Source organism: Tricharina praecox (genome assembly GCF_024521635.1).
Source record: "Tricharina praecox strain CBS 144465 chromosome Unknown BZA05scaffold_3, whole genome shotgun sequence".
NCBI lineage: Eukaryota > Fungi > Ascomycota > Pezizomycetes > Pezizales > Pyronemataceae > Tricharina > Tricharina praecox.
Window position 1 is genome coordinate 1,781,124 of NW_026250405.1, and position 22,948 is coordinate 1,804,071.

Consider the following 22,948-nt stretch of genomic DNA (forward strand, 5'->3'; position numbering starts at 1 on the left):
GATGAGCGCCGTCCGTCCCTCCGTCTGACCCCCTCCAAGAACGCCTTGGCTTGGGGTGCATGTCTGCATGGGATGGTGCGTTTGTGTCGGGAGAAAAGACGGCCCGAGATCGACGCGACATCCCCATCAGGCCAGGCCAGGCACGGTTCACATGGGCAGCGGTGCCGCGGACGTGGTGGCGGCGAGGGTGGTGGTTGGCCGCCTTGCGCCTGAATGGCCGTGGCAGAGCTCATTCCTCTCTTATCCGCGGGACTTCATTCTTCACACACACGATCCTCCGCTGCTTTGGTATCGATATCTATCCAGTCATCGCTGCTCCCGTCAGATTCTGTCTTCTGCCCATCCTCACAGCTGACACGTGAAGCAGAAAAAATGAGAGTGTCCCCCTCCCCCCTCCCCATTTTACCGACGTCACCAGACACCAGTGCCCCTCCCCACCTTTCGACTCTTCACACTAGATACTTCGCACTCCCCTTAAACTGCCGATCACCGAAAGCCGCCAACCACCAGTTGGAAGCTACAAAGAAACCGCATCGATTCGGCAACACCGCGGCATCCGCAGACCCCACCGGAATGTCCCCATCGCCAGCGTGCAGCGTTCCAGACCAGAGGTGCAAATTATATGCACTCGTTTGTCCGAACTGCAGAAACCTGCCCACTCACACCGGAGAATCGAACAAGCAATATGAGCGAGCAAAACCCAAACGAAATAGTTAATCCGTCTAACCGAAGCTCTAACTCTATGCTGTGTGTAGAATTGCAACTCCCCCGACATACTGCTCACCCCCCCTGACCAGAGAATGCGTGTCTAGTCGCGAACCGCCGATTCGTTGCTGAAAGGAGCAACCTCTCTTCGGTCAAGTGCACACGAAACCCCGAGATGGCCGAGGTGCTTGCCTATTTCTCCGCTAGAGAATTGCGCGTGCGTTCTGGCATTCGAGCTGTGCGGGAGAGCGCGAGGGAGAGAAGGAGAAAGAGCGAGGCAGAACACCCACCGGCGAACTCCCCGCCGATATGCGCTGCCGTCCGCAATCGTATATATCCCCCGTCGCTCGCACGCGTCTCCCTGGAGTCGTTGCTCCGTATCCCCACATCCCTCATCCTTTTTGCCCGCTAAACGTGGAGATCCTGGCAGGCTGGGCTCGGAAAAACCCCGACAGGCCCGACAACCGGTGCTACTACGGATCATCTGTTTTTCCGGAACCGAGCAGGACCAGCCCCCCCTCCCTCCACCCCTTCCCCACGTCCCGTCGCCCCCGCGTTCGAACCGAGGAGGCAAAAAAAATCGAAAATCCCTGGGAATCATATGGGCTCCGCCAAAACCACAGGTACTCTAGATACCGGTACTACATGTACGCCACATCGCAGGAGTTCCTGAAAGCACCGAGGTACCGCTTTACATACACCGACGGATAGGATGCGTACGTATCATACCTATGAGGATGCCAATTCCCACCGAGCTTTCTTTCGCGTCGGCATATCTGCCCGGTCACCCGCTGGGCCGTATGCATACGTAGCAACACCGAGATTCGACGACTTCGGTCTGCTTTACGTGCCTGAGATGATGGCCCAGGGGATATAAGGAGCCCCTTCCCCGTTCCTTTTTCATTCCTCGCTCCTGCTTGCGTAGTAGCAGCTATCGGATGCCTGCTCCCATCCCTATTCTGCAGCTGCACTGGTATCGCGGTCTGAGTCGTCTGAGTCGGAAAACCATCTCCGTACGTGTCGATGCACCACTGAGGAGGACCCGGACCCGCGCAAGGCGATCTCCGAAGGCGCCCTGCCCTGCAGCTTCTCCAGTGTCCACCCCGCTCTGCAAACTCTATCTATCTATCTACCCACCTATCTATCTACCTGGCAACGTCGGCCCCAACACCGCGGCCGCGATATTCGGATTCCGGGAAATACGAGGATTGGTAGGAAGATTAAACTATTTTGTTGCTTGCTTCTTCTTCTTCTCCGGACCGGTGCCCTTCTATATATACAGAACATGTCTGCCTTTGGGAGATAGACCAGACAGCAAAACTCATCTCCTCCTCCGGAATCCAGATACAGCTTGCATTCCCGAGTCCTTGACTCCTTAACTGCTTCAGCACTGAGAACAGTGCTCCTTGAAAGTTGAAACTTCACCATCACCTTACAGCCGACGCTGTAATCTGACACATACTCTATGTGGACCACGACTTTCTTTCCCCGCATCCCACAGGGTCCGCCGGACACATATTTGCGGTTGAAATTGGTTGCGGTCACGCGCGGCGTGGTTATGGTTATTCTGCTGTGTATGGGATGAGATGGGGTACACAGGCCTCTCATAAGTTTGAGGTGGCTGTGCTACCGGTTTCCACGAAATCGCGGATATGAGGAAGATATGAAATGACAGGCGAGGGGTAGGGACGAAACAATTTTGGGCCTGCCGGATGCGGTGATCTCGTGAGCACTGACTGCTATGTTGAGGACCCTTACTGGGGGTGGATTTGAGCCTGAAGTCGTGAGGCCAGACTCCAGACTCCAGAGCTGGCTGTGCCAGAATTCCAGGCTTCCGGCCAGATGACGGATCTCGCATCTCATCGCGACGAGCGTTCCGAGGGATCGGGATTTTATTCTTTCTTTACTGGTTTGCCCGACTCGCCTTCACATACTGTTCTACTCTAATTGAGGTTCAGCACTTCCTCACGAGTCCACCCAACGCGGCGAATGACGCCATCCTGTCCCTCAGCTCGCCCCTGCTTTTACCCGCGGCATCGCGAGGGGTTAGTTAGATAATAATCAGATCTAGCGGGTTATCACGATAATTCTCTCATTCTCATCGCACCTCCTGTGTAAATGTAAAACGAGCTCACGCTGTACGCCGTCTTTGAATGTGCTCATTACTGGGAGGTAGGAGGTACACTTTGTATGTCAGACGGCGTTCCGTTGATTTCAAAGCCGGTGCCCGTGTTCTCTGATAGATGGGCAGATGGGAGGTAGATCAATAGATAAAGCAGCTCATCACCCACCACCCATCCACCTTCCCGCTTCTTCCGTTCTCATCAAACCTCCGACCCTATCCACGAACCAGCTCTACCAACACCACCACCAATACCAATAACCACACCTTCGAACCCCAAACAAACAATGCCTGACCACCACTACGAGCTCGAAGTAAAGATGTCCTGCTCTGGCTGCTCAGGCGCCGTCGAGCGGGTGCTGAAGAAGCTCGAGGGTGAGCTCCCCTTTTTTCCCCTCCCCCTCCTTTTCCCCCCCGCGCCCCCTACTCTTGACTCTCGCTAATCCCGCGCACAAAACAGGCGTTAAGGAATACAAGACCGACCTGGAGACGCAGAAGGTCACTGTCACGACGGACGAGACGGTCGACCTCGAGAAGGTCAAGACCGTCATTGGAAAGACCGGGAAGGAGATTGTTTCTGCGAAGGAGGTTGTGGTTTAAGTGGTAGGGAGAGGGATGGATACCCATGCGTTGCGATTGTTTTTTGCTGTGATGTGAGGTGGATAGTGGAGTTGTGAATGGAGAATCTACTACACGTAATCTACGATTGGGTTGTTGCTGTTGCTGCGCGACTGTGGTGGTGGTGGGTGCGATCGCCGCATGGGGAGGCTCACGCATCGCAACCTAAGCTTGAGCTTGAGCTTGAATAACTACTGTACTCGTCACAACCTCCATTTACTCCATCAGCTACAGCGTCTACTGCCAACGCGCACAGAATTCCAGGATCACGTCCATCTACACGTCCATCTACCACGCTACGGCACTTCCACCCAAGCTTCCCCATCACGCCCGCCCTCCACGCCACGCCCCGCCCTCCGCGCTCCACATCCCCCACCAATGACCATCCGTGCGAACCCCGCTTTACCGCCATCCCCAGCGAGCTCGTGACAACTCAACTCTCAGTAAAACGCGTCGCCTCTGCAGCCGCACCGCAACCCCTCATTGTTTATCCTCATCGCAACCCCTTATCGCGTCCTACAGGCTAGGTACATAAGAAGCATTGGAACGACGGATTGTTATGCACTAGAACCACTACCACTACCACCGCCGCCGCCGCCAGCTCGGCGTGCACTATCGGGTCGGCACCCTGCGCATCGGATCAGCTATCGAACACCGCCCCCACCCACCACATCCGCCGGCACAACTCGGACAGCTACATCTGCACTCTTCGCGCTCTTCGCGGCCACTCTCCTCCATAGAGTAGCATCCCGCTCACCGGAAACAACCAGTTGGCGGATACACTGGAGGCTGGCGCTATTAGGCAACGTCCTCTGAGCGGCAAGGGGAGAACTCAGGGCAAGAAAGAGCACAACCACAGGGCGAGGTAGGCGCACACCGCACTCGGCGTCAAGCACAACAACGCGCGTGCTTTGAAGGAGGATTAGGAGGGCCATGATAGGGATTGATGTTCGTCGGCGGGAAAGAACTGGATATTGACTATCGTCCATATACTAAGTATAGATTACGGGATACCCGCGGGCCGCAACGTGCGAAGCCGGCGGAAGTTGGAAGATCATTCCCTTCTACTAGGTAGTACATAATGTCCAGGCCGTTCGTCGCCTTGTGTTGGATTTCGTATCGCTACACCGTTTCTCATGTGTAACTACTGTGATCCGCCGGCATGCCTGCCCAGTGGCCGACCATCATCCGGCTTTAGTTATAGCATTGTTCCTTCGTAACGAGAGAGTTACCGGTCCATGTTGATGCTGGAGGAACTGCTGGTGATCTTGGCAGTCTGACATGAGATCGCAAGGTACTGTTTTTTGTTTTTGTTGAATCATCAATTGCGTGCGACCTATCTCGAGTAGAGTACCTAGATCACTGCAATATACGCACACCGTTTCCATGTCCACTGTCCAACTCAACCTTCCGTCAAGCAGCCCGATGGGGCTTCCCCACCCTCCGCCCCGGCCTTTCCCGAAGATACATGTACATAGAGTGCACCAAGGGAATATACTCTACGCAAAGCACTATTGGCACGGCGTCAAATATCCCGGGAGTGACAAAACATGACTGCCCAGCCGTTTCGGGTTCTGGCCTCTCTTGAGTGATCCCGAGTGACTGGATGGGAGGGGCACCGATATTACACACACGGATAGAGGAGATACGCCTCGTAGGCCTGGCCAGATGCGGCATAGTAATCAGAATAGGCTCTGCCCAGCGCCGCTAGCATTTCCCCGTCGCAGACTCCGCAGCTCCGCTTATGCCCAGAAACGCGCGGTGACGCTTGACGGCAGGCAAGTGAGGCACAGTCACTGAGCCACCGCCCGCTCTCGACATAGTTATGCTGTGCCAACCTTTCTACGCATGTAGGCCTCTCCATCCGGCAAACGAAACCAAAAAAGATCGACGGCTGATACACAGGATTCTGCGCGCCTTGTCGCTCGTTTCTTACTCTCACTCTTACATCCGCTCACTTTCCTTCTATATCACTAGCCTTTGTTCCGTCCCTCTTTTGCTTACAGTGTCTCCCCACCCTCCCAACGGGCCTGAGGAATCGTCACCACTTCCCAAAGCTCTCGATCCATCGTAATTGCGACAACCTCGAATCGGCTTTTTAGCGCAAACTCGGGGCACCCTCATTTCGCATTTTTGTCCCTGCACGCTCCCCGCGAAGGGGTTCCTTAGCGAGCGGCGATCAAACCCCCCAGCTGTGTAACGATACGAACGATACCTCCTACCTCCACTCCACCTCCATCAGCACCTCGGTCATCCCCCCCTTCCTGCTTCACGACCTCCTCCTCCATCGTATCTGTCATGGGCGACACCAAAGGCCAGGCGAAAGAGCAGTTCGCGCGTCTCCAACGCACGATGCAACCGCGTCTCTCGTCGCTGCAGGAACGCCTCCAGGCCGTCCCCGACCGGATCCAGAACAACCTGCCCGAGTCCCTCCAGAACCTCCCCGAGCGTCTCCCCAGGAGCTTTCCCCGATCCTCTTCCTCGGAAAAGGAAGATGATCCTCCTCCGCCCGTTACCCCGCAAATCAGCAGGGCCCCCGCTCTGCCGCTCTCTTACTCGAGTCCACCACCCCCCGCCGCCGTTGCCGCCGCCGAGCCCCTCTCATCCCCGCAATCGCAGATCCCGAAGGCCCCCGCGGCCACCGATCCAGCGTACAACCCCGAGCTCGCGTTCCTTGCCTCCAAAATCCTCTACCGCTCCGGAACGGACCCTGTCTCGGGCGGCCCACTGTTGATCCTGTGCGCGGCTGCGTTCCCGGACGCGAACCACGTCGACTACACCGTGCTGCTACCCTACGTCCTCGCGAACCTCCCCGGAGATGACGAACTCAGCACCGGCACCGGGTACTCGGTCGTGTTTTTCGCGGCGGGCGGAGAGAGGAAGGCCGTGCCGGGTGCTACCCCCTCGTGGAAGTGGACCCTGCAGGCGTATACTCTGGTGGGTGTCATTCGGGAGATTGCTGGGACCCTCGTCGAGGACCGGAGAAGGGACGTTGCTGATAGCAACGGACAGCTGGGGAGGGCGGTTAGGAAACAGATCCGCAGGCTTTGGATCGTGCATGAGAGGAATTGGATCCGTGAGTTGCATTCGGAGGCGGGGCGGGTGTGAGGGCGCGCGGGATTAATTATGCGGTGTGCTGACGCGGAGAAGGGACGATTTTTGAGCTTATGGCTGGTGTCGTGTCGGCTAAGTTCAAGAAGAAGGTTGTTCACGGTATGCTCGCTCACTTGTGCGCGCCCCTCTTTTAGACAGTAAGTGGCTAATGAATTGGGTTTGGCAGTGAATAATTTATCCGAGCTTGCTTTACACATCGATATCACGACGATCAACATCCCGCCCGCCGTCTACATCGTCGACCGCAAACTCGGCTATGATGTTGTGCTTCCCGGGTTCCCCAAGGCGCCCGTGTTTGGATACCGGCCATTTCCTGCCGTGAACCCTCAGCGCATGAGCGACAATATTTGCTTACCGATGGTCCTCATCGACACGTCGAACTACATTCGCCGACGCTGCTTGAAGGTGGAAGGACTCTTTCGGGTACCGCCGTCGCAAGCCGTTCTCGAGGTCGCCCGCGACTGCTATGACCGTCACACCCAACTACCCTGGGAAGAATGGGGGCCACATACGGCGGCAGGACTGATCAAGTTGTACTATCGCACCCTACCGGAACCCATGATCCCACAGGAATGCTATGAGCAGATGCACTCGCTGGTAGCCATGGAATCCGATCCGGAGAGGATGGTGCCTGAACACGAGTTGGCGGAAGTGCGCTTCGAAGTTGTGCACGCGCTGCTCACCACGGAGGCCACCACGCTCCCGTCACATTCGCGTATCCTGTTTCTACGCCATCTCCTCCCGCTCCTTGCCGACATCGCAGCCCACCGGGCCGACAACAAGATGGACCCCACCAATCTTGCCGTCTGCGTCGCGGCCTCGATGGCGCGCTCAAACGACATGATCGCGGACGCCAAAGCCTCGGCAGGCATCCGCAAATTCATCGAGATCGGCATCCAGCGCATCGACGAGCTAGCGCCGAAGCAGCCCGTCCGAAGGGCTGCGCCATATCTAGAGAAGCGTCGCAGTCAGACGCTCGACATGGCGGGCCTCAACCTTACCGTCGATCCCCCCACATACTACACGCGGCAGGTCTTGATGCGTAAGAAAGTTCCCAGCCCTACCAGTCCGCGTCAGAGACCGGCCTCGATGGGGTCCAGCGTATGCGATAGTCCCGTGATGGAGTCGCCGCTGGAAAATGCACTCTCCCGTATACTCCCGCCACCCTCGCCGAAGCCGGAGGAGATGAGACGTGGAAGTGCACCGTATGGACCGAGGCCGGCCCCGGTGTCGGGCGTCAAGACGGAGCGATCGGCTAGCTATGATTCAGTAAGCCCTTTGACTCCTATCCTTCCGCCGGTGGTGCAGCCGAAACCGGTGCAGTACCAGAGCAATCCTATACAGCGCAAGCCGGTACAATCGCAGGACGCCGCCTTCAGTCCTGTACCGCTGCCGGTGGCGCGGAAAGACGTACCTGTGCCCCGGCAACAGGCCGTGCCTGCACCACTCGTGCCGCGGAAACAGCTACAGCTCGATACCGCACAGCCGGTAGCACGGAAGCAGCAGCAACCAACACCCGGTTCCATCTCACCCAGTCTCTACCAAGCGTACCAGCCACCCGCTGTCCTAGCCAAACCCGGGCTTCTCCCACAAGCCCATGCGCTCCTCGCCAAACCCGAATGGGTTCCCAAACTTCCCCCGCGCCCGCCCTCAACCACCCCCGACCTCCCCCCGCGGCCCGCAGTCAGCCCCATCTCCCGGCCCGTATCCACGCTCCCATCCGCACGCATCCCATCCACCACCCCCACCCCCCGCCCAAAGAGCGAATACTTCGCCTACCACTCCCCAATCCCCTCCATCCCCTCCATCCCCTCCGTCCCCGTAGCACCCCTCGCAGCCCCACCCGCAAACCCCAGAAAACTCTCGATCCCCGCAACATTCCTGCAGCCGCCGGCAACGTCGGCAATGCTCGCAACGCCGGGACAGTTCGTTGCGCGCCCGCTGCTGAGGCGCGCTGCGAGCGCGAACTTTGGTGCTGTTGGGAGAGGTCGTGTGGGGGATGGGGAGTACCGGCCCCAAACCGTTAGGCGCGCGAGGAGTCAGCTCGATCTGGATGTAGGCGCGGGCGCGGTGGGCGAGTTGAGGGCGCTTTTTGAGGCGAGGGCGGGGATGGAGAGGGATAAGGAGAGGAGGGTGGAGAGGAGGGTTAGCAGTAGTGATTTTTCGGGGAGGGGAGGGGAGGGGAGGGGAGGACTCTAGAGGAGAGGAGAATTGGACTGGAATGGGAGGAGAGTTGTGCTTTTGGATTTGGACTGGAGGAGGATTGTGCTTTTTTGGTTTGGATCGGATTGGTTTGGTTTGGACGTTTGGCTTTGGTTTGGAGTCTATATTTCGTTTTCGTTTCTGTGATTCCCTTTTGGAATTTTTTGAGTTTAGTTTGCTTTTTTTGATTCGTTGATTCGTTGATTTGATTTGTGTGTTGTATTTTTGGTTGTGGGAGTGGAAGGGAGGATTCGGAATTTAATCGGTCTTTCATTCATGAATCGTGAATGGATTGGATTTCTGCAGTGCTGCTTCGTCGACGGGGTTTGAGTGTGCATCGCGAGGGAAGGTGGAATGAGAATGGGAATGAGAATGGGAATGTGAACGGAGAAGCGTTGACGCTTCGTGCTTACATACATCTTTTTATGTATGATACATATGATATCTACATACCAACGAAATTGGTGATCTTCAGGCTCGCATCCACACACACGCACTGGGACCTGGGACTGGGGATCGTCAGGTACTGACCGGCGACCGGTATGTAGGAGATGTATGTAGGAAGGTAGTAGAGTGGATGGGATCGATGAAAATCGCTGGTATGTACGTACGTCTATCAGGTATAAGCTTCTCCCGCGTGGGTGAGTCTGCCGTCTCTGGTCTTCAGTGAGGAATCAAAGGGAGTTCGGTAGGTACATATCTTGGGAATCGAGTGGTAATGGTTGGTTGGTTAGTTGGATGAATGGCTGGATGACTAGATGGATGACTAGATGGCTGGCAGTTAAGTGGCTCTCGTTCGCGGGCGGTTGAGTACCTAGCTTTCGTCGGCGGGCGGTTGAGTCTGGTTGGGATCGAATGGGATCGAATGGAGAGCATATATAAGCAAGTCTGCGGCAAGTCTGCGGCAAGTCTGCGGCAAGGCAAGGCAAGGCAAGGCACAGTGAATTCCTCGCGGAGACTGGAGGCCAATGGGCGGAATGAAAAGTCGAGTGACCGCACGAAACATCAACTGCCCACTGAGTCTGAGTCCTCGAGCTCGCTCACCATTCAGGTCCTCGGCGCTCGTTGTCCCTCTGTGTACATACCGTGGCAACGGCACCTGACCGTATGGCGGCCGACAGTATGCACGTGACCTCTCCAACCACCTACCCCTAACCGAACACTGGGCACTGGGCACTGGGCAGCCAGGCGGAACCCAGCGGGTGCTGTGATGCATCACGGTTCACCTCGTACTCTTACTCTTACTCTTATTCTCCAGGTCTTTATACGAAGTCCGTTTATGCGGAACACCGACGGCTCTGCGCTGCTCTGCTCAGCTCTCTCGGGGCATCGCTGCCGGCGGGTATCATCTATATATTTTTGTGATTGCGATCACCAGCACGGCGTCTTCTCACCGCCGCCCAGCCCGCCGCCCAGCCCGCCGAGAGCGACGAAACGGTAGTGTTACGCGTCGTTTTTCTTGGGCGCCGTCGTTCTGTCCGTCTCTCTCCGTCTCTCTCCGTCCCTCTTTCCCTCCGTCTCTCTCTCTCCCTTCCTCTCGGCGTCGCTGCTTGGAACCCCCCTCCCATTCCAAGGCCCGAAATCGCCACGCGCTTCACCACGCCGAACGATTGGGCCTCCTCCCTCCTGCTCCCCTCCGCTCTCCTGCCCTAGACTAGACTAGAGTAGACAGATCAACGAAATCTGTTTCACCATCCCCCATGCACCGGCGGCGCACCGGCGTGGCCGAAAGGGGCATTGGCGTTGGCGCGCTGGCTTGGCAGCTTGCATTGTGTGCATTATGTGCCTTGGCGGACTGGGATGGGCTGGGATGGGCTGGGGTGAGGCTGCTCTGGGTTAATGTGGTTAATGGGCGGTCGGATCAGGGGTAATCTTGTTTTTTTCATGCGGACATGAGAGTTGGAGACATGTGCGGCTTGGGGTTCGGGGGAGGTAATCTGCTTTCGCGAGGTGAGGAAGGGGTGAGGCGGTGAGATGGGAGGGGAGAAGGATGAGATGGGATGGGGTGTTGGGGACGGGATGGAGGTGAGTGGTGATGGAGGGTGATGGTGGTTGAAGGTAGATATGAAGGCTCTGGACGGGTTCCGGATGGGAGTGATAGATAGTCGCTCTGCTTAGGCCTGAGGTTGAAGTAGACTCTCGCTAGCGACGTTTGAACTTTGAGTTGTTGCACAGCCTCTGCCCCGGCGCTATGGCCGCTTGCCAGCTGTGGTTGGTTGGTCGAACGTGGAAGGAAGAAGGGCGAGCCAAAATTGAAAATGAAAAATGAAAGTCCAGTCTGTCTGTAACTTGCGATCGATGCCCAATGCGTGAGCCTTGAGGCTGGGCGGGCGGGTATTAGAGATCCCCTTTCCTCTCCCCTACTTCTAGGTACTTCTTGAACTCCTCCCCCCCCTCCCCGACTTCTCTCGATTATTCTTCCACTCTTCTTCGTTCCGTACTCTAACCTTACCTACACTCCTTAATTGGGTCCGTTAAGACTCGTCCGCCCTCAGGCTCCAAACATCTGCAAAACTTTACTCTGCTTTCCCGATACTCATTCTCACCTTCTTCACTTATTCACATTTGCCTTTTAAATACACCATAATGCGTTGGGTCACTCTCCTTGCCGCGGCGGCCACGCTGATTGGCGCTTCGTCTGCCGCTGTCGAGACCATCACCATGAAGGACAGACACTTCTACACCTCGTCCGGAAAGCCCTTCTTCGTATGTATTCCTTGACTGAGTGACTGAGTGAGAATGCATGCTGATGGTGCATAACAGATCCGTGGAGTCGACTACCAGCCCGGAGGATCCGCCGATTTTGAGAAGGGCCACGACCCCCTGTCGGACATCAACACCTGCGCGCGTGATATCTACATGTTCCAGCAGCTGGGCATCAACACGATCCGTGTGTACTCGGTCGACCCATCGCTGGACCACGACGAGTGCATGACGCTGCTCGCGCAGGCTGGCATCTACCTGGTTCTCGATGTCAACTCGCCGCTGCAGAACGAGCACTTGAACAACCAGGAGCCGTGGACTACTTACACCCCGATGTACCTCGAGCACATCTTCTCGGTCATCGAGGTGTTCTCCGGTTACGCCAACACTCTCGCTTTCTTGGCTGGTAACGAGGTCGTCTTCGAGAAGGTCTCGGCCAAGACGACCCCCAACTACCTCAAGGCTATCGTCCGTGACATGAAAGGTTACATTGAGCGCCACGTCAGCCGTGTCATCCCCGTTGGATACTCCAACGCCGACGACTTGGACTTCCGTATCTCGCTCGCCAAGTACCTCGAGTGCGGTTCCGAGGGATACATCGACTTCTTCGGTGTCAATTCGTAAGTTCCGGCCATTCCATTTCCGTGGGAGAAAATCCTAGTTCCAGTCGCTGACATTTTCACAGCTACCAGTGGTGTGGCCACAATACCTTCGAGGGCTCCGGCTACGACAAGCTCGTTGAGGACTACACCGACTACTCTCTCCCGGTATTCTTCACCGAGTTCGGCTGCAACGAGTCGCCTCCGCGCCAGTGGGAGGAGGTCGACGCGCTGTACTCCGACAAGATGACCGGTGTCTTCTCCGGAGGTCTCGTGTACGAGTACACTCAGGAGGCGAACAACTACGGAATCGTCGACGTGGCGAAGAACGGGCAGGTGAAGTCACGCACTGACTTCATCGCGCTGCAGAAGGCATACGCCAAGGCGCCGTCGGACGTCAAGCTGCCCAAGGGCGCGACGGCGCCCAAGCGCCCCGCGAAGTGCCCCGCCGAGGACGACCCCATCTTCGAGAACATCACGGCGAACATGACGCTGCCGTGGACGCTCGGCGAGGACATGATCAAGAACGGCGTTGCGGACCTGGTCCAGCGCGGCAAGTTCGTGACCGTCTCCCAGCGCGCCACCGAGTACGGCATCATCATCGGCGGAAAGACCATCTCCGACAAGGAGGTCGAGATCACCACTAAGACCTCAGACCAGAAGGCGCTTGCGGCTGGCGGCCACGGCGAGAAGACCGGTGGCTGGAATGGAAACACCCCCGCGGATGCTGCTGCCTCCGCCGATGAGGCTGAGTCCGCCGCTGCTGCCACCCCCGTTCGCGGCGCTATGTTTGTCGGCTCCTTGTCGGCCGTCGCGCTCGCGTTCGGTCTGTTCTTGTAGATGCGGTGCGTGCTTAGTGTGTAATTGTGCCGGACGGTGGCTTCTTTTGGGTGTTCATATTTTGTGTATACATAAGCTTTTTGGTGTTTTTTCTCTTTAGAGGGCAATGTGGTTTTTCTTTCTTTTTTTATTTGTCGTTTCGAGCTTTTTTTTTTACTTCTTCAGTTTCAATACCAGAGCGGGGCGTTAAATACCCTGAGATTTTTCGTGCGAGATTTTGTCGTCTGTCGGTGAAGGGTGTGAAGTAAACGTTCCATCTGTTTTGATTTTTCTTGTGTTGCGTGGTGGTGGTGATGCTGGTGGAAGGGTGAATGGAGATTCGAGAAAGTAATTGAGTGTTGTGTTGTATCGATGAAGTGTTGTATCACAGCCTGCCGTACCGTATGTAAACTCAGTGACGGTGAAGGCCAAGAGAATAAAGAACGAGCGGGAAACTCCAAGCTTATATCCTCCCCAAGCCTCAATCGAGCGAGGGGAAGGGAAAGAAAGCTGACGTACCCACCGCGCGGTTACGTGAGTGCGTAGGTCCATGTCGTCGGCAATACGGCTTCATCCCCAGCGAGTGGGTGGGACGCGCGGCCGGCGGGACATGGGGGAGCACTCGGGTTATTGCTACAGGGGACGGGGATCGTGAGATGGTAGAGTGGAGTATATACATAAGGTGCTGCGTAAGTGCTTACTCTGCCTCGGAAATCGGGATTCGCATATCGAGGATTCGGGTATCGACTCCGTCTCTACTAGGCACACTGCGATTTCCCGATTGCCCACCTCCGAGTCTCCGGCTCCCGATCCCTGACTCCCGGAGTCTTCACGTACCATATGTAACTACTAGTAGAGTATCAGTACATATCACAGGTAAGTAGGTGCGACCGCTACCCGTCGAATACATAGAGTACCTGCCTACCTAGGGCGACAAACCATGGACTGCCGGGAGTTGCATCTACGGTTGCGGGTGCGGATATCGACATCGCGGTGTAACACGATACGCGATTCGATGAATGCGGGCGGGTGGATTGCGGGGTGGGGTAAAAGAGGCCAGACCTATAGTAGTACTGGCACTCGAGGGTTTATTGATGCATAACTAGTACTGTAATCTCTTCTCGTATACCTAGTTATATTCGCCGGATTCGATGTAGACTGGTAACTGCACTGGTAGATATTTAAATTTTATTGCCGGCTGTATCGTCTCGGAACGCTGGGATAGAATCGACGATTCCCTGAGTCTTCATCGTCCGGATAGGCACGAATGTCTCGGGCCGCAGGGGAGTAATAGTGGGCCCTTTCCAATTCCGTAGCTGGACTCTTCCGGCCCGTAGGCCTTGCGTCACCCTCCGACTGCGGTCTCGAGTCTCTTCTTCTTCTCTGCAACCTTCTGCACAGCTCAGTTGCCAATCGTGCAGTATTCGCAAGCTTTATTCGATAACTCTCCGCTCGTACGCTCCAAATTCGAGTCCTTCCTCCATACCAGACTGTCCAGTGATCGTCGCCAGCTTCCTCTAATCTGACTGCATCCGCCTTCTAGCGACGGGGGCCTTTTCCGGATTCCCGAGATCGTAAAAGTCTTCCTGGCTCACGTTGACTTCCTCGCATGTGTCGCTGTAAAATCATCATCTATTTATTGCTACCAGTAGTAATAGCACTCGAGGGCGTAATACGTATTGATATAGTACAGGAATCGCCTCTCGGATAGTAGCACTCGCCGGTGTCGGTGTAGATTGCACTGGTAGATATTTATTGCTGGCCAGTGTATCGTCTCGGAATGCTGGGATCGGATCGACGATTGGGCCGTGGTTCCCCCCCCGTACGTCTTCGGTGGAATTCTTTATTGCGGTGGTAGGTACTGTTGTGGGTACTGATGCCCTACGGGACACCAATCCTCGTAACTCGCCGTGCCAGTAGTAATGTAGAGTCTAAATGTCACTTATTCGTTAGGAATCGTGGCAAACAGTTTACTGGATAGAGGCACAGAACGTCATGAAAACTTACTTGTGAGTGAGGTGGGATGCCTGTGCAAATACCGGATTTTCTGAGGTTCCACTTCGGTACTCTCGAGAGTCGGGATTTGTCTCATGTTACTCATGGGATACTCAGAGCTGCGATGTGGTCGCCGTGGAAACGTTACCGCCACTTGGTCTTGATTCTGGTTCTCGTAGCCTTGCTGATTCTGGTTCTTATAGCCCCGATAGTACAGCTGATTCGGCTGGTTCTGATACATCGGCTGGTTCTTTTAGTTAAGCTGATTTTGCTGAAAAGCCGCGGCCACTTGGATCGGGTGTGTTACCATTTGTATCAAAGTTGTCCAAGACGCCGTATCCGGGTCAGATTCCTCCCCGCGGCCCCGCCTGTAGTACCTCCCGACGACTGCCCTATCACAGAGGCTACCACCTGACACCTTCAACATGATCCTCCCCACTCCGCTCAACATCGTCTCCACCTATTGCTCCATATAGGTCGCCTGCTCCTTCTCCTCCGTCTTAGGAATCGTGATTTGTCTCCGCAGCCCTCATCTTCTCCGTCCCCTTGCCCTTCCGATTCTACTCTTCCTCGGACCTCGTACTTGAAGATCTCGCACCATGAATCGTCTCCAATCTCAATTGCGTCCGTATCGTAGTCCGAGACTGGATTCCCGCCACGATCCTGCTTGTCGATCTTCCTGACTATCGAGACTACTAGTACCTTCTAGATTACCGCCCTTCCTTGGAGCCCCCAGGCTGAAGTCACCAATAAGACTCTCCGTATCCTACTACTTCTCAGTCAGCGATAGAGCGACTTGGCCAGCGTATTCAGCATACCAGAAATGCCCTTGCAGGACTCGACCAGCTCGAGAGTGTGTCTCGTGTACTTGGGAATCGACTCTCCACGCTTCCGCCTCAGGAATAAGACGTCTCCCATAGTGTCGTCGTCGTCGTCGCTATGCTCGTCGGTATGATAGTGCTCGAGTAATGCGGCCACCAGAAATTCGAAGTCTTCAGCGATCCCTGGCTCGCGTTCGCCGCCCGCGGGTGAAGCTGCGAACTTTTGTGCCGAGGTGGGGAGTCAATATGGCGCTCTTCGCCTTGGCCTGATGATTGATCCGCTGGATCGGTGAAAAGATTATTCTCGAGCTTGGTAACCAAGGTGAAATTGCCGATAAATTCCTGGACATTCTCGCCCCCAAGTCCTCCGAAACGACAGATACTGATATATGCCTTGTCATGAAAGATTGCTGGGGTGCGGGTGATACGATCGTGGCTCGTCTTCCTTCTCCAAGCTCACCCCGTATAGGCTGGGTATCTCGTCTTCTAGGGTGAAGGCCGCAGCAGCAGCAGCTGAGATTCGCCCGGGTTGGAATCTTGGAAGCTGTCAGCTGTGCTTTCCGCCGTCTGCGTCCTTCTCCGCCGTGTATGTCTTTTCCGCCGTCTGTCGATTCACACGATAGTACTAATAGGAAAATTGGACCTTTTCCATCTATCAGGCTTTACGTACCTGGGTTTGGCGCACCAGATGAGAGACCCTCGACGGGTGCAAGCGAATGTAGACCGTGATTCAATCGAAACGTGGAAATAAAAGAGGTTTATGAACTTTTGTGGATAGGTGTCCGTGGTGCTGATAAAAATGTCTGATGTGTTGAATAAGAGACCGACCAACAGACAAACCAAAAAGCAGCAACAAAAAAAAATTCAACGTTCAACGACCGTATCGGGTCTGCCCGGCATGACACATAGGTCCCTCCAGACCTCTGCTCGCCGCAACACAGAGCCGCCTCGGACCTCGCGCTCCCACAATAGGTACTTGGGCGAGTGCTTTCTGATGGCGGCCTTACCAGGTACTATCTGAGCACCGTAAGTTTGGTGGGTTGTATTGGGGGCTGTCAGCTCCTCTTAACTCGCAGAATATCCGCACCACTATGTGGTTGATATGATACTACCATCTCCGCCGTTAATACACCATCGATCACCACAAAACAACCCAGAACCTGTCTCTTCGGCGCCGAGCCCGCAAGTACAAAGCACTGGCTCACGAGGAGGTGACGTGGAAACATCTCCGACGCCCCTCCCAACGAGGAGAAAACATGCATACCGCTTGATTAGAGCCTTGTAGCGGTACCGAGATGACAGCGTCCAGGTGCCTTTATAGGTAGATGTTTGACGATGGTGATCGTGTATCACTCTCGAACACAAGTCTGCTTCATCATCACATCACTCGTCGAAGCCCAGGTCAACCAGAACGAATGCTCCCTAGTTGTCGGGGCGTATACGGACAAAAATGAGCACCGTGTCTACCGGTATTCGACCAAATATGAGTAACGTGTCTAATCGAACGAAAATGGCCGGACGCCGAGAGGTTGGAATAAAACATTCCTATGGGGATTACTGATTACCTGCTGTAGGCATAATTTCTTTCGACGTTGTAGAAGAATATATTCACTGGCAAGATGGGGCTGGCGCCTATGATCTGGATGCTGTTGGCGGCGGCTTTTGGCGGCGGCCGTATGCTCGGAAATCGTTAAGGAACCGTGCATCTTGCAGCTGTCCCTCCCACCCGCATCGCATTATATTCCCTCTTGTCCCCTTCCTTTGCCCTGCGTTCATACCCCAATGTACGTCACAACCCACACATTCTATAAGAACAATATCCACGCCTACGGTACACACATCACTACCTCCGACAAACGACGAGCTTGCTGCTGCTACTACAACAACGAAGCACCCCCACATCCTCTCCTCTTCTATCTCCCCTACCACAACAACAAGCTGTCCCTCCTCCCTCCTCCCCGCACAACAACAAGAACAACAACAAGCTGTCCCTCCTCCCCCACCTCCCACCCCCCACCCCCCCACAACAACGACAACAACCGTTGGAACCAGAATGGCCAGCGAAAGCATCTTCAATACAGGTACGCCTAGCGGAGACGCAGCCGCCACAGCGGAACAAACCAAAGCACCACCAGCCATTGTCGAAGATTCTTGGGTCAACAACTGGGACTTGAACGTCCTTCACTGCGGATCTTGCGAGAGACCGTTTGTGACTAAAGAACGTCTCTCGGACCACATGCGTGTCTGGCATTCTGCCGGCTCACCGTCGCTACCGCCGTACGAGAAGCCTGCATCGAGTTTTACGGATGTCGTCAACACCCCGAGCGTAACCATCGTCAACGGTGGAGACTTATTCATCGAGACTACGGTTTCGGACGATTATCGATCTCCTGATGGCCCCGTACCCCCGGCCAATGTTCGTTTCCTGGTATCCTCATCGGTTCTCTGGGCGGCCTCGCGAGTCTTCAACTGCATGTTCGGCCCCGATTCTCCCTACCAAGAAAGGATCGATCTACGGCAGTCATGGATCACGGGACTTGGAGGTCCGTCAGTAGTGGAGCTTGACGACGATCGCGATGGCCTCCAATACGTTTTTAATGCTTTGCATTACCGACATGGGCTATTTCGACATCCCAGTGTGCTGCTGATGGCAGCCGTATCAGCCATTACTGAAAAGTATGAACTGCACACTGCAATGCAGCTCATCGCCGACGAGCATTTCCGGCCACTGGTATAAGTCATCACGAGTAGCTACGGCAACTGGCTGATTACGTCTTACATCTTTGGATATCACGATATATTTAGAAAATCGTCACTGGAATTAATTCTCTCCAGAGAAAATACTGTCTCAACAACTGTCAGTATTTTTACACCGGAAAGCGTGACAGGTAGTTCTTATCGAGCCAAACCTTTCTCACCACTGCTTTCTCTGACCATCTCCGAACAGATACGATAATGGAAAAGCCGAAGCTCATCTTCCACGAACTGAGCGAATACGTGCATACAGTCGAAGAGCAGCGCCCGGTCACAACCCCAGCGATGCGATCGAGTATGCGTGCTCAGCTCGAAAAGGTCTCCATGAGACGTACCAGCTTTCAGCTATTGGAAGGCGCTCGGAACAACGGTTTGCGCAACTATACGACGGAAGCCTGTGGTTCCAGACCCCTTATGTTGACCTTCCCGGATGGCGCACCGCACAACTCATGCTTGTTTGTCCCAAACATTCAAGATTTCATGATCACCCTCATGTGTTCAGTCCAAGGATTAGAACTTTCTGAATTCCCATCAGCCGCCGGGAGGAACAACTAGTGCTCTAGTACTGGTTTCACGAACACAGACTCGCAGCAGTTGAGCATCGGACTGTCCACTTGGCAAATGGGGCTCGAATCTTGAATTTCGGCCAATGGTTGTTTTTAGTTTCCATTTTTACTGCAATTTTAGAGCGTATGTCAAACTCTAATCCTCCAAATTTTGCAAGTGTCTAATCTCGTCACTCGATCAGTAGCTCGAATTACTTAGCGAGAGGGGTTTTGAAGTTCGCATTTAGGGCAATGGTTGTCTCTGATTTCAATTTTACTGCAATTTCAGTGCGTGGGTTAAACTCAAATCCCCCAAATTTTGCCAGTGTCTAATCCCGTAGCGCAATCAATAGTAGCTCGAACTGGCCACGCTCTTCGCCGTCTCTACACATGCCTTTCGATCAAACAAACGAAAGTCGTCACTACCTAGATGTGAGTACTGAGATAACATCGATGGAATAGGCTCAAGCTGCGTGCTTTCACACCGTAACGCCATTCTGCCGCACTGTCTCTTCGTCATCCGAAACTCACGTGCCTATGGGCCCGAGTAATCGGATGAGCAGATATCCTTCAGCATGGTTACATGTATTGTCTGTCATCTGTGGGGTAGTTCATACAAGGCTATGGGGGTTTGCGAATTGGTGTTGGTTGCGAACTGGGCCGATTAGTTTGCGTAAATAATGGCGGGGTTAAGCGGGACAGATTACCGATATATCTCTTTCCAACGTCTCCACGAGCCCTTGGGTCAAACGCCGGAATAGAAATGATTTGTACCTTGTCCAAAATGCGATGTATGTAGGGTTTTGCTAGGGAAAACACCAGGAACTGGTGGTGGTAGAATGCGCTTTACAACCTACCGCCAACGTGACCGCTGTAACCTGCCAGTCATTAGGAGCGGTTTGCCATACCGGTAGAATTAGCGCGCGTGTTTGTGGTTCAGCTACAGCTATCGTAGTCTTAACAGGCTTATAGACGTGAAATAAAATGGATGCCCTTCCTCCCCGCTGTTGCGCTGTTGTTTGCCTCTTTTGGTCCACACTGCATACTCCACACTCCACTTTCCACACTCGACGCTCGACACTCCAGGCTCCAGACTCCAGACCCCAGACTCCACATTCCACACTCCACACTCCACTCACTCTTCACTCACCAGTTTCCACTTTGCTCCATCCTCCCTCTGTCTTGACCAATAACCTACGCTTCCATTGCGACACCCCCTCTGGATTCTGAACACCAGAGCGCATCACGCATACCTACAAACACCAAGTTGCCGCTGCAGTAGTAAGTAGCATTACAACAGCCGCCGACATGTCACACATTCCCACCGCAGGAGGTAGCGAGAAGGAAACCACCAGCAACTTCCTACCGGATTTGACGCATCGCAATGTGGATGAGATTGTGACAATTGTTCACGGCGGGGACTTATTCATCGAGGTTCTGGTCGCGGACAGCTCTGAGATCTAAGGCGGTGATGCGCCCTCCAAATCGGTCAGATTCCAAGTACTAGCGTCAACCCTCTGGTCGACTTCGCGGGTATTCAACTCCATGTTCGGTCCGGAATCTCACTTCCTAGAAGCGATTGAGCTCCGGCGGTCGAAGATCCCAGAACTCGGATATCCTCCGGCCGTAGTCGCCCTCAACGACGATCCAGATGCTCTGGAGTACATATTCAATGTACTCCACCACCGACAAGAGCGTCTTCCGGAGGTCGACCAGCCGCTGATGGTGGCGGTGGCTGCGATTTGCGATGAATACGAACTTCACAGTGCGCTGCAGCCCGTCGCCGACAGAGTTTTCCTACCTCTAGGAGAAATCGCCTCGGAGGGCTTCGGCGACTGGATATTCATTGCGTATGTCTTCGGATACGAGGATCTGTTCGCGAAGGCGTCGCGGGAGTTGATTCTCTCCAACCAGGAAACAATTTCAACTATCAATGTTTACACACCCCAAAAAGTGACAGGTACGTATTTATCATCAAGCCGAACCGGTGTCACTACTTTCTCTAACCATCTCTCAACAGAAACGATTACTGAGAAGTGGACGCTCATCGTGAGCGAGCTGAGCCACAAATTGGAGTCGATCCCGGGGAACATGTACCCACAGTGAGATGCACGAGACTGGTTAGGAATACGAACAACTACGGCGAACTCTCATGCGAGATGGGTCAGTCCTGGCAGTTTTCTCGCGCGTTTGTCCGCAGTCAACTCTCTGGAAACATCGAGCACCAGAATTTGAGCGAGTTTTGGAAAGAAATTCAAATTCTTGAACCAAGGTCCGACTTTAATTATCATTTCAACCTCGACGGCGGCCATTACGCATGTTCATGGGTTCCGGGCTTCCAAAAGTTTGTACAAGCCCTTATGGGCTCAGTCGAAGCCATACTCTCCGATTTTCCCTCAAGCAAAAGGAACCACAAATAGGTGTGTACTACCAGTCTTTCTCTACTCCTTCAAGTTCTTCCGCTTCCACCACGACGATGGATTGCTGATTTACCTACTGTAGTGTGGACGGAATCTTTTTTTAGCGGCCATGACGTTAAGCTCAATTTTTTTTTGTGTGGCTGTGGCGAGTAGTCGCGTGTTTTTTTAGCAAAGAAAGGTATTCACAGTGTTTTTCGGTATGATCCCCTACACCAAAATGCGCCCTTTTGGAAGGAGCAGCACATTCAGTTAGAAAACTTGCTAATTTTCCGGTGGATCAGTTCGATGAAGTTTCGCCATCATTGTTTTGCAATGTTTACGCGTTTCGAAATAAGAGTATAGTTACAGAAGAAGAAAATCGGAGATCTAGCAGTATCCAATCACGAGTCGATCAAATGTAGAACCAGCAGCGTCCGCGAGAAAGTTACAATCCTCTCCGCCCTCCACCTCGTCCTCCTCCTTGATTTCTATCAGCTCCTTCTCCTCATCGGCTCCCTTCTGGTTCGCGTCAACTTCCATTTCTTCGGCGGCGGTGGCGGCAGCGTCGGCGTCAGCTTCGTCCTCAATCGCGGAACTGGCGGTGAGATACTCGGTTAGCAAGGCAAAGATTTCGAGGTACTCGATGAAGGACTCAATGGTCTTGTCCTTGGGATTGGGGATGAAATAGTTGGCGCTCATAATCTCGTCGTTTGGTGAATTTTAGTGGCGGGCGATTTGCTTTTAGTTGCGACTTGTTGAGCGGTGGGTTTTCATGCGTTTGATGGTGTGAGAGGAAGAAAGGGGAGATAGAGAAATGGGAGAGGAGGAATCTGGAGGGGCGAAAAGAAAAAACTCATAAGGTGTTTGGAGCTGAATCGCTCTTGAGAGCCACTATTGAGGCTTGTCTTTTTTTTTCCCTGCCCCCTTATTGAGGCTTGTCGTTGTCGCCGAGACAGCTGATATCACTCGCATATCGAGTGATCACGGGGGAAACGCCCCCCGAGAACCACGCAGCAGTGGGCAGTTACGACAGCTTGGGTTCCATAAATAGCCTCCAGTACGGAGAGACTAAATCTTACATTCTTACGGGAGGGCATGTTGCGTATCATTGCCTCGAGCCGCAGTAGGCAAGTCCATGGTTAGTGGAGCTGGCTACAGCCCACGACTCGACTGAGTCAGTCAGTGTGTTTTCCCATCAGGATATTGGACGACTCCCTGGAACCAGGGATATGAGCGTGGTTGGCTGTGTGGTTACATGGTCCTCACTCGGCCTTGATCCCGCATATCGTGTATCTGGAAAAAAATAACGTCAATATCCGAGTGACATCCCGACGACAAACCGAAACAACCCATAGTTCTCGCTGACTTTTAGCAGCAAATCTACTAATGGCGTTACCAACACTATCTCGCTATTCTTTCTCTATATACTTGTATATAGGTACACGGCATCTCTGGAAAGGCGGAATCCGAGTGAGATTCTATAGATGCCGGCACGGCGGAGCTATAGCGCTCGTGATTATTCTACCGTGAGCCCTGAGATCTCGGCAAAAGT

At 54.1% G+C, this 22,948-nt stretch overlaps 6 protein-coding genes across 6 annotated transcripts; 5 read left to right on the forward strand and 1 right to left on the reverse strand.

The window, feature by feature from the left end:
- Positions 1 to 3,114: 3,114 nt before the first annotated feature.
- On the forward strand, positions 3,115 to 3,427 carry BZA05DRAFT_441883 (iron copper transporter; the record flags this gene model as incomplete). Its single annotated transcript, XM_051486701.1, has 2 exons — positions 3,115 to 3,202; positions 3,288 to 3,427. The coding sequence occupies 2 exons, from the start codon at positions 3,115 to 3,117 to the stop codon at positions 3,425 to 3,427; spliced, it is 228 nt and encodes a 75-aa protein (XP_051343223.1).
- A 2,204-nt stretch (positions 3,428 to 5,631) lies between these two features.
- Positions 5,632 to 8,903, forward strand: BZA05DRAFT_169563 (uncharacterized protein). The gene is made up of 3 exons (XM_051479190.1): positions 5,632 to 6,521; positions 6,596 to 6,658; positions 6,726 to 8,903. Exons 1-3 carry the CDS (start codon positions 5,744 to 5,746, stop codon positions 8,756 to 8,758), a joined length of 2,874 nt encoding a protein of 957 aa, XP_051343224.1. The 5' UTR covers positions 5,632 to 5,743; the 3' UTR covers positions 8,759 to 8,903.
- A 2,242-nt stretch (positions 8,904 to 11,145) lies between these two features.
- On the forward strand, positions 11,146 to 13,306 carry BZA05DRAFT_387736 (Glucanosyltransferase-domain-containing protein). Its single transcript, XM_051482608.1, has 3 exons — positions 11,146 to 11,467; positions 11,525 to 12,084; positions 12,150 to 13,306. Exons 1-3 carry the CDS (start codon positions 11,348 to 11,350, stop codon positions 12,901 to 12,903), a joined length of 1,434 nt encoding a protein of 477 aa, XP_051343225.1. The 5' UTR covers positions 11,146 to 11,347; the 3' UTR covers positions 12,904 to 13,306.
- A 1,093-nt stretch (positions 13,307 to 14,399) lies between these two features.
- BZA05DRAFT_415924 (uncharacterized protein) lies at positions 14,400 to 15,795 on the reverse strand (the record flags this gene model as incomplete). The annotated part of the gene is made up of 5 exons (XM_051485342.1): positions 14,400 to 14,499; positions 14,529 to 14,598; positions 14,890 to 15,121; positions 15,442 to 15,560; positions 15,696 to 15,795. 5 exons carry the CDS (start codon positions 15,793 to 15,795, stop codon positions 14,400 to 14,402), a joined length of 621 nt encoding a protein of 206 aa, XP_051343226.1.
- Positions 15,796 to 17,751: 1,956 nt separating this feature from the next.
- On the forward strand, positions 17,752 to 18,435 carry BZA05DRAFT_460546 (uncharacterized protein; the record flags this gene model as incomplete). Its single annotated transcript, XM_051487661.1, has 1 exon — positions 17,752 to 18,435. One exon carries the CDS (start codon positions 17,752 to 17,754, stop codon positions 18,433 to 18,435), a length of 684 nt encoding a protein of 227 aa, XP_051343227.1.
- A 2,057-nt stretch (positions 18,436 to 20,492) lies between these two features.
- On the forward strand, positions 20,493 to 21,103 carry BZA05DRAFT_460548 (uncharacterized protein; the record flags this gene model as incomplete). The annotated part of the gene is made up of 2 exons (XM_051487662.1): positions 20,493 to 20,957; positions 21,018 to 21,103. Exons 1-2 carry the CDS (start codon positions 20,543 to 20,545, stop codon positions 21,101 to 21,103), a joined length of 501 nt encoding a protein of 166 aa, XP_051343228.1. The 5' UTR covers positions 20,493 to 20,542.
- Between the last annotated feature and the right edge of the window lie 1,845 nt (positions 21,104 to 22,948).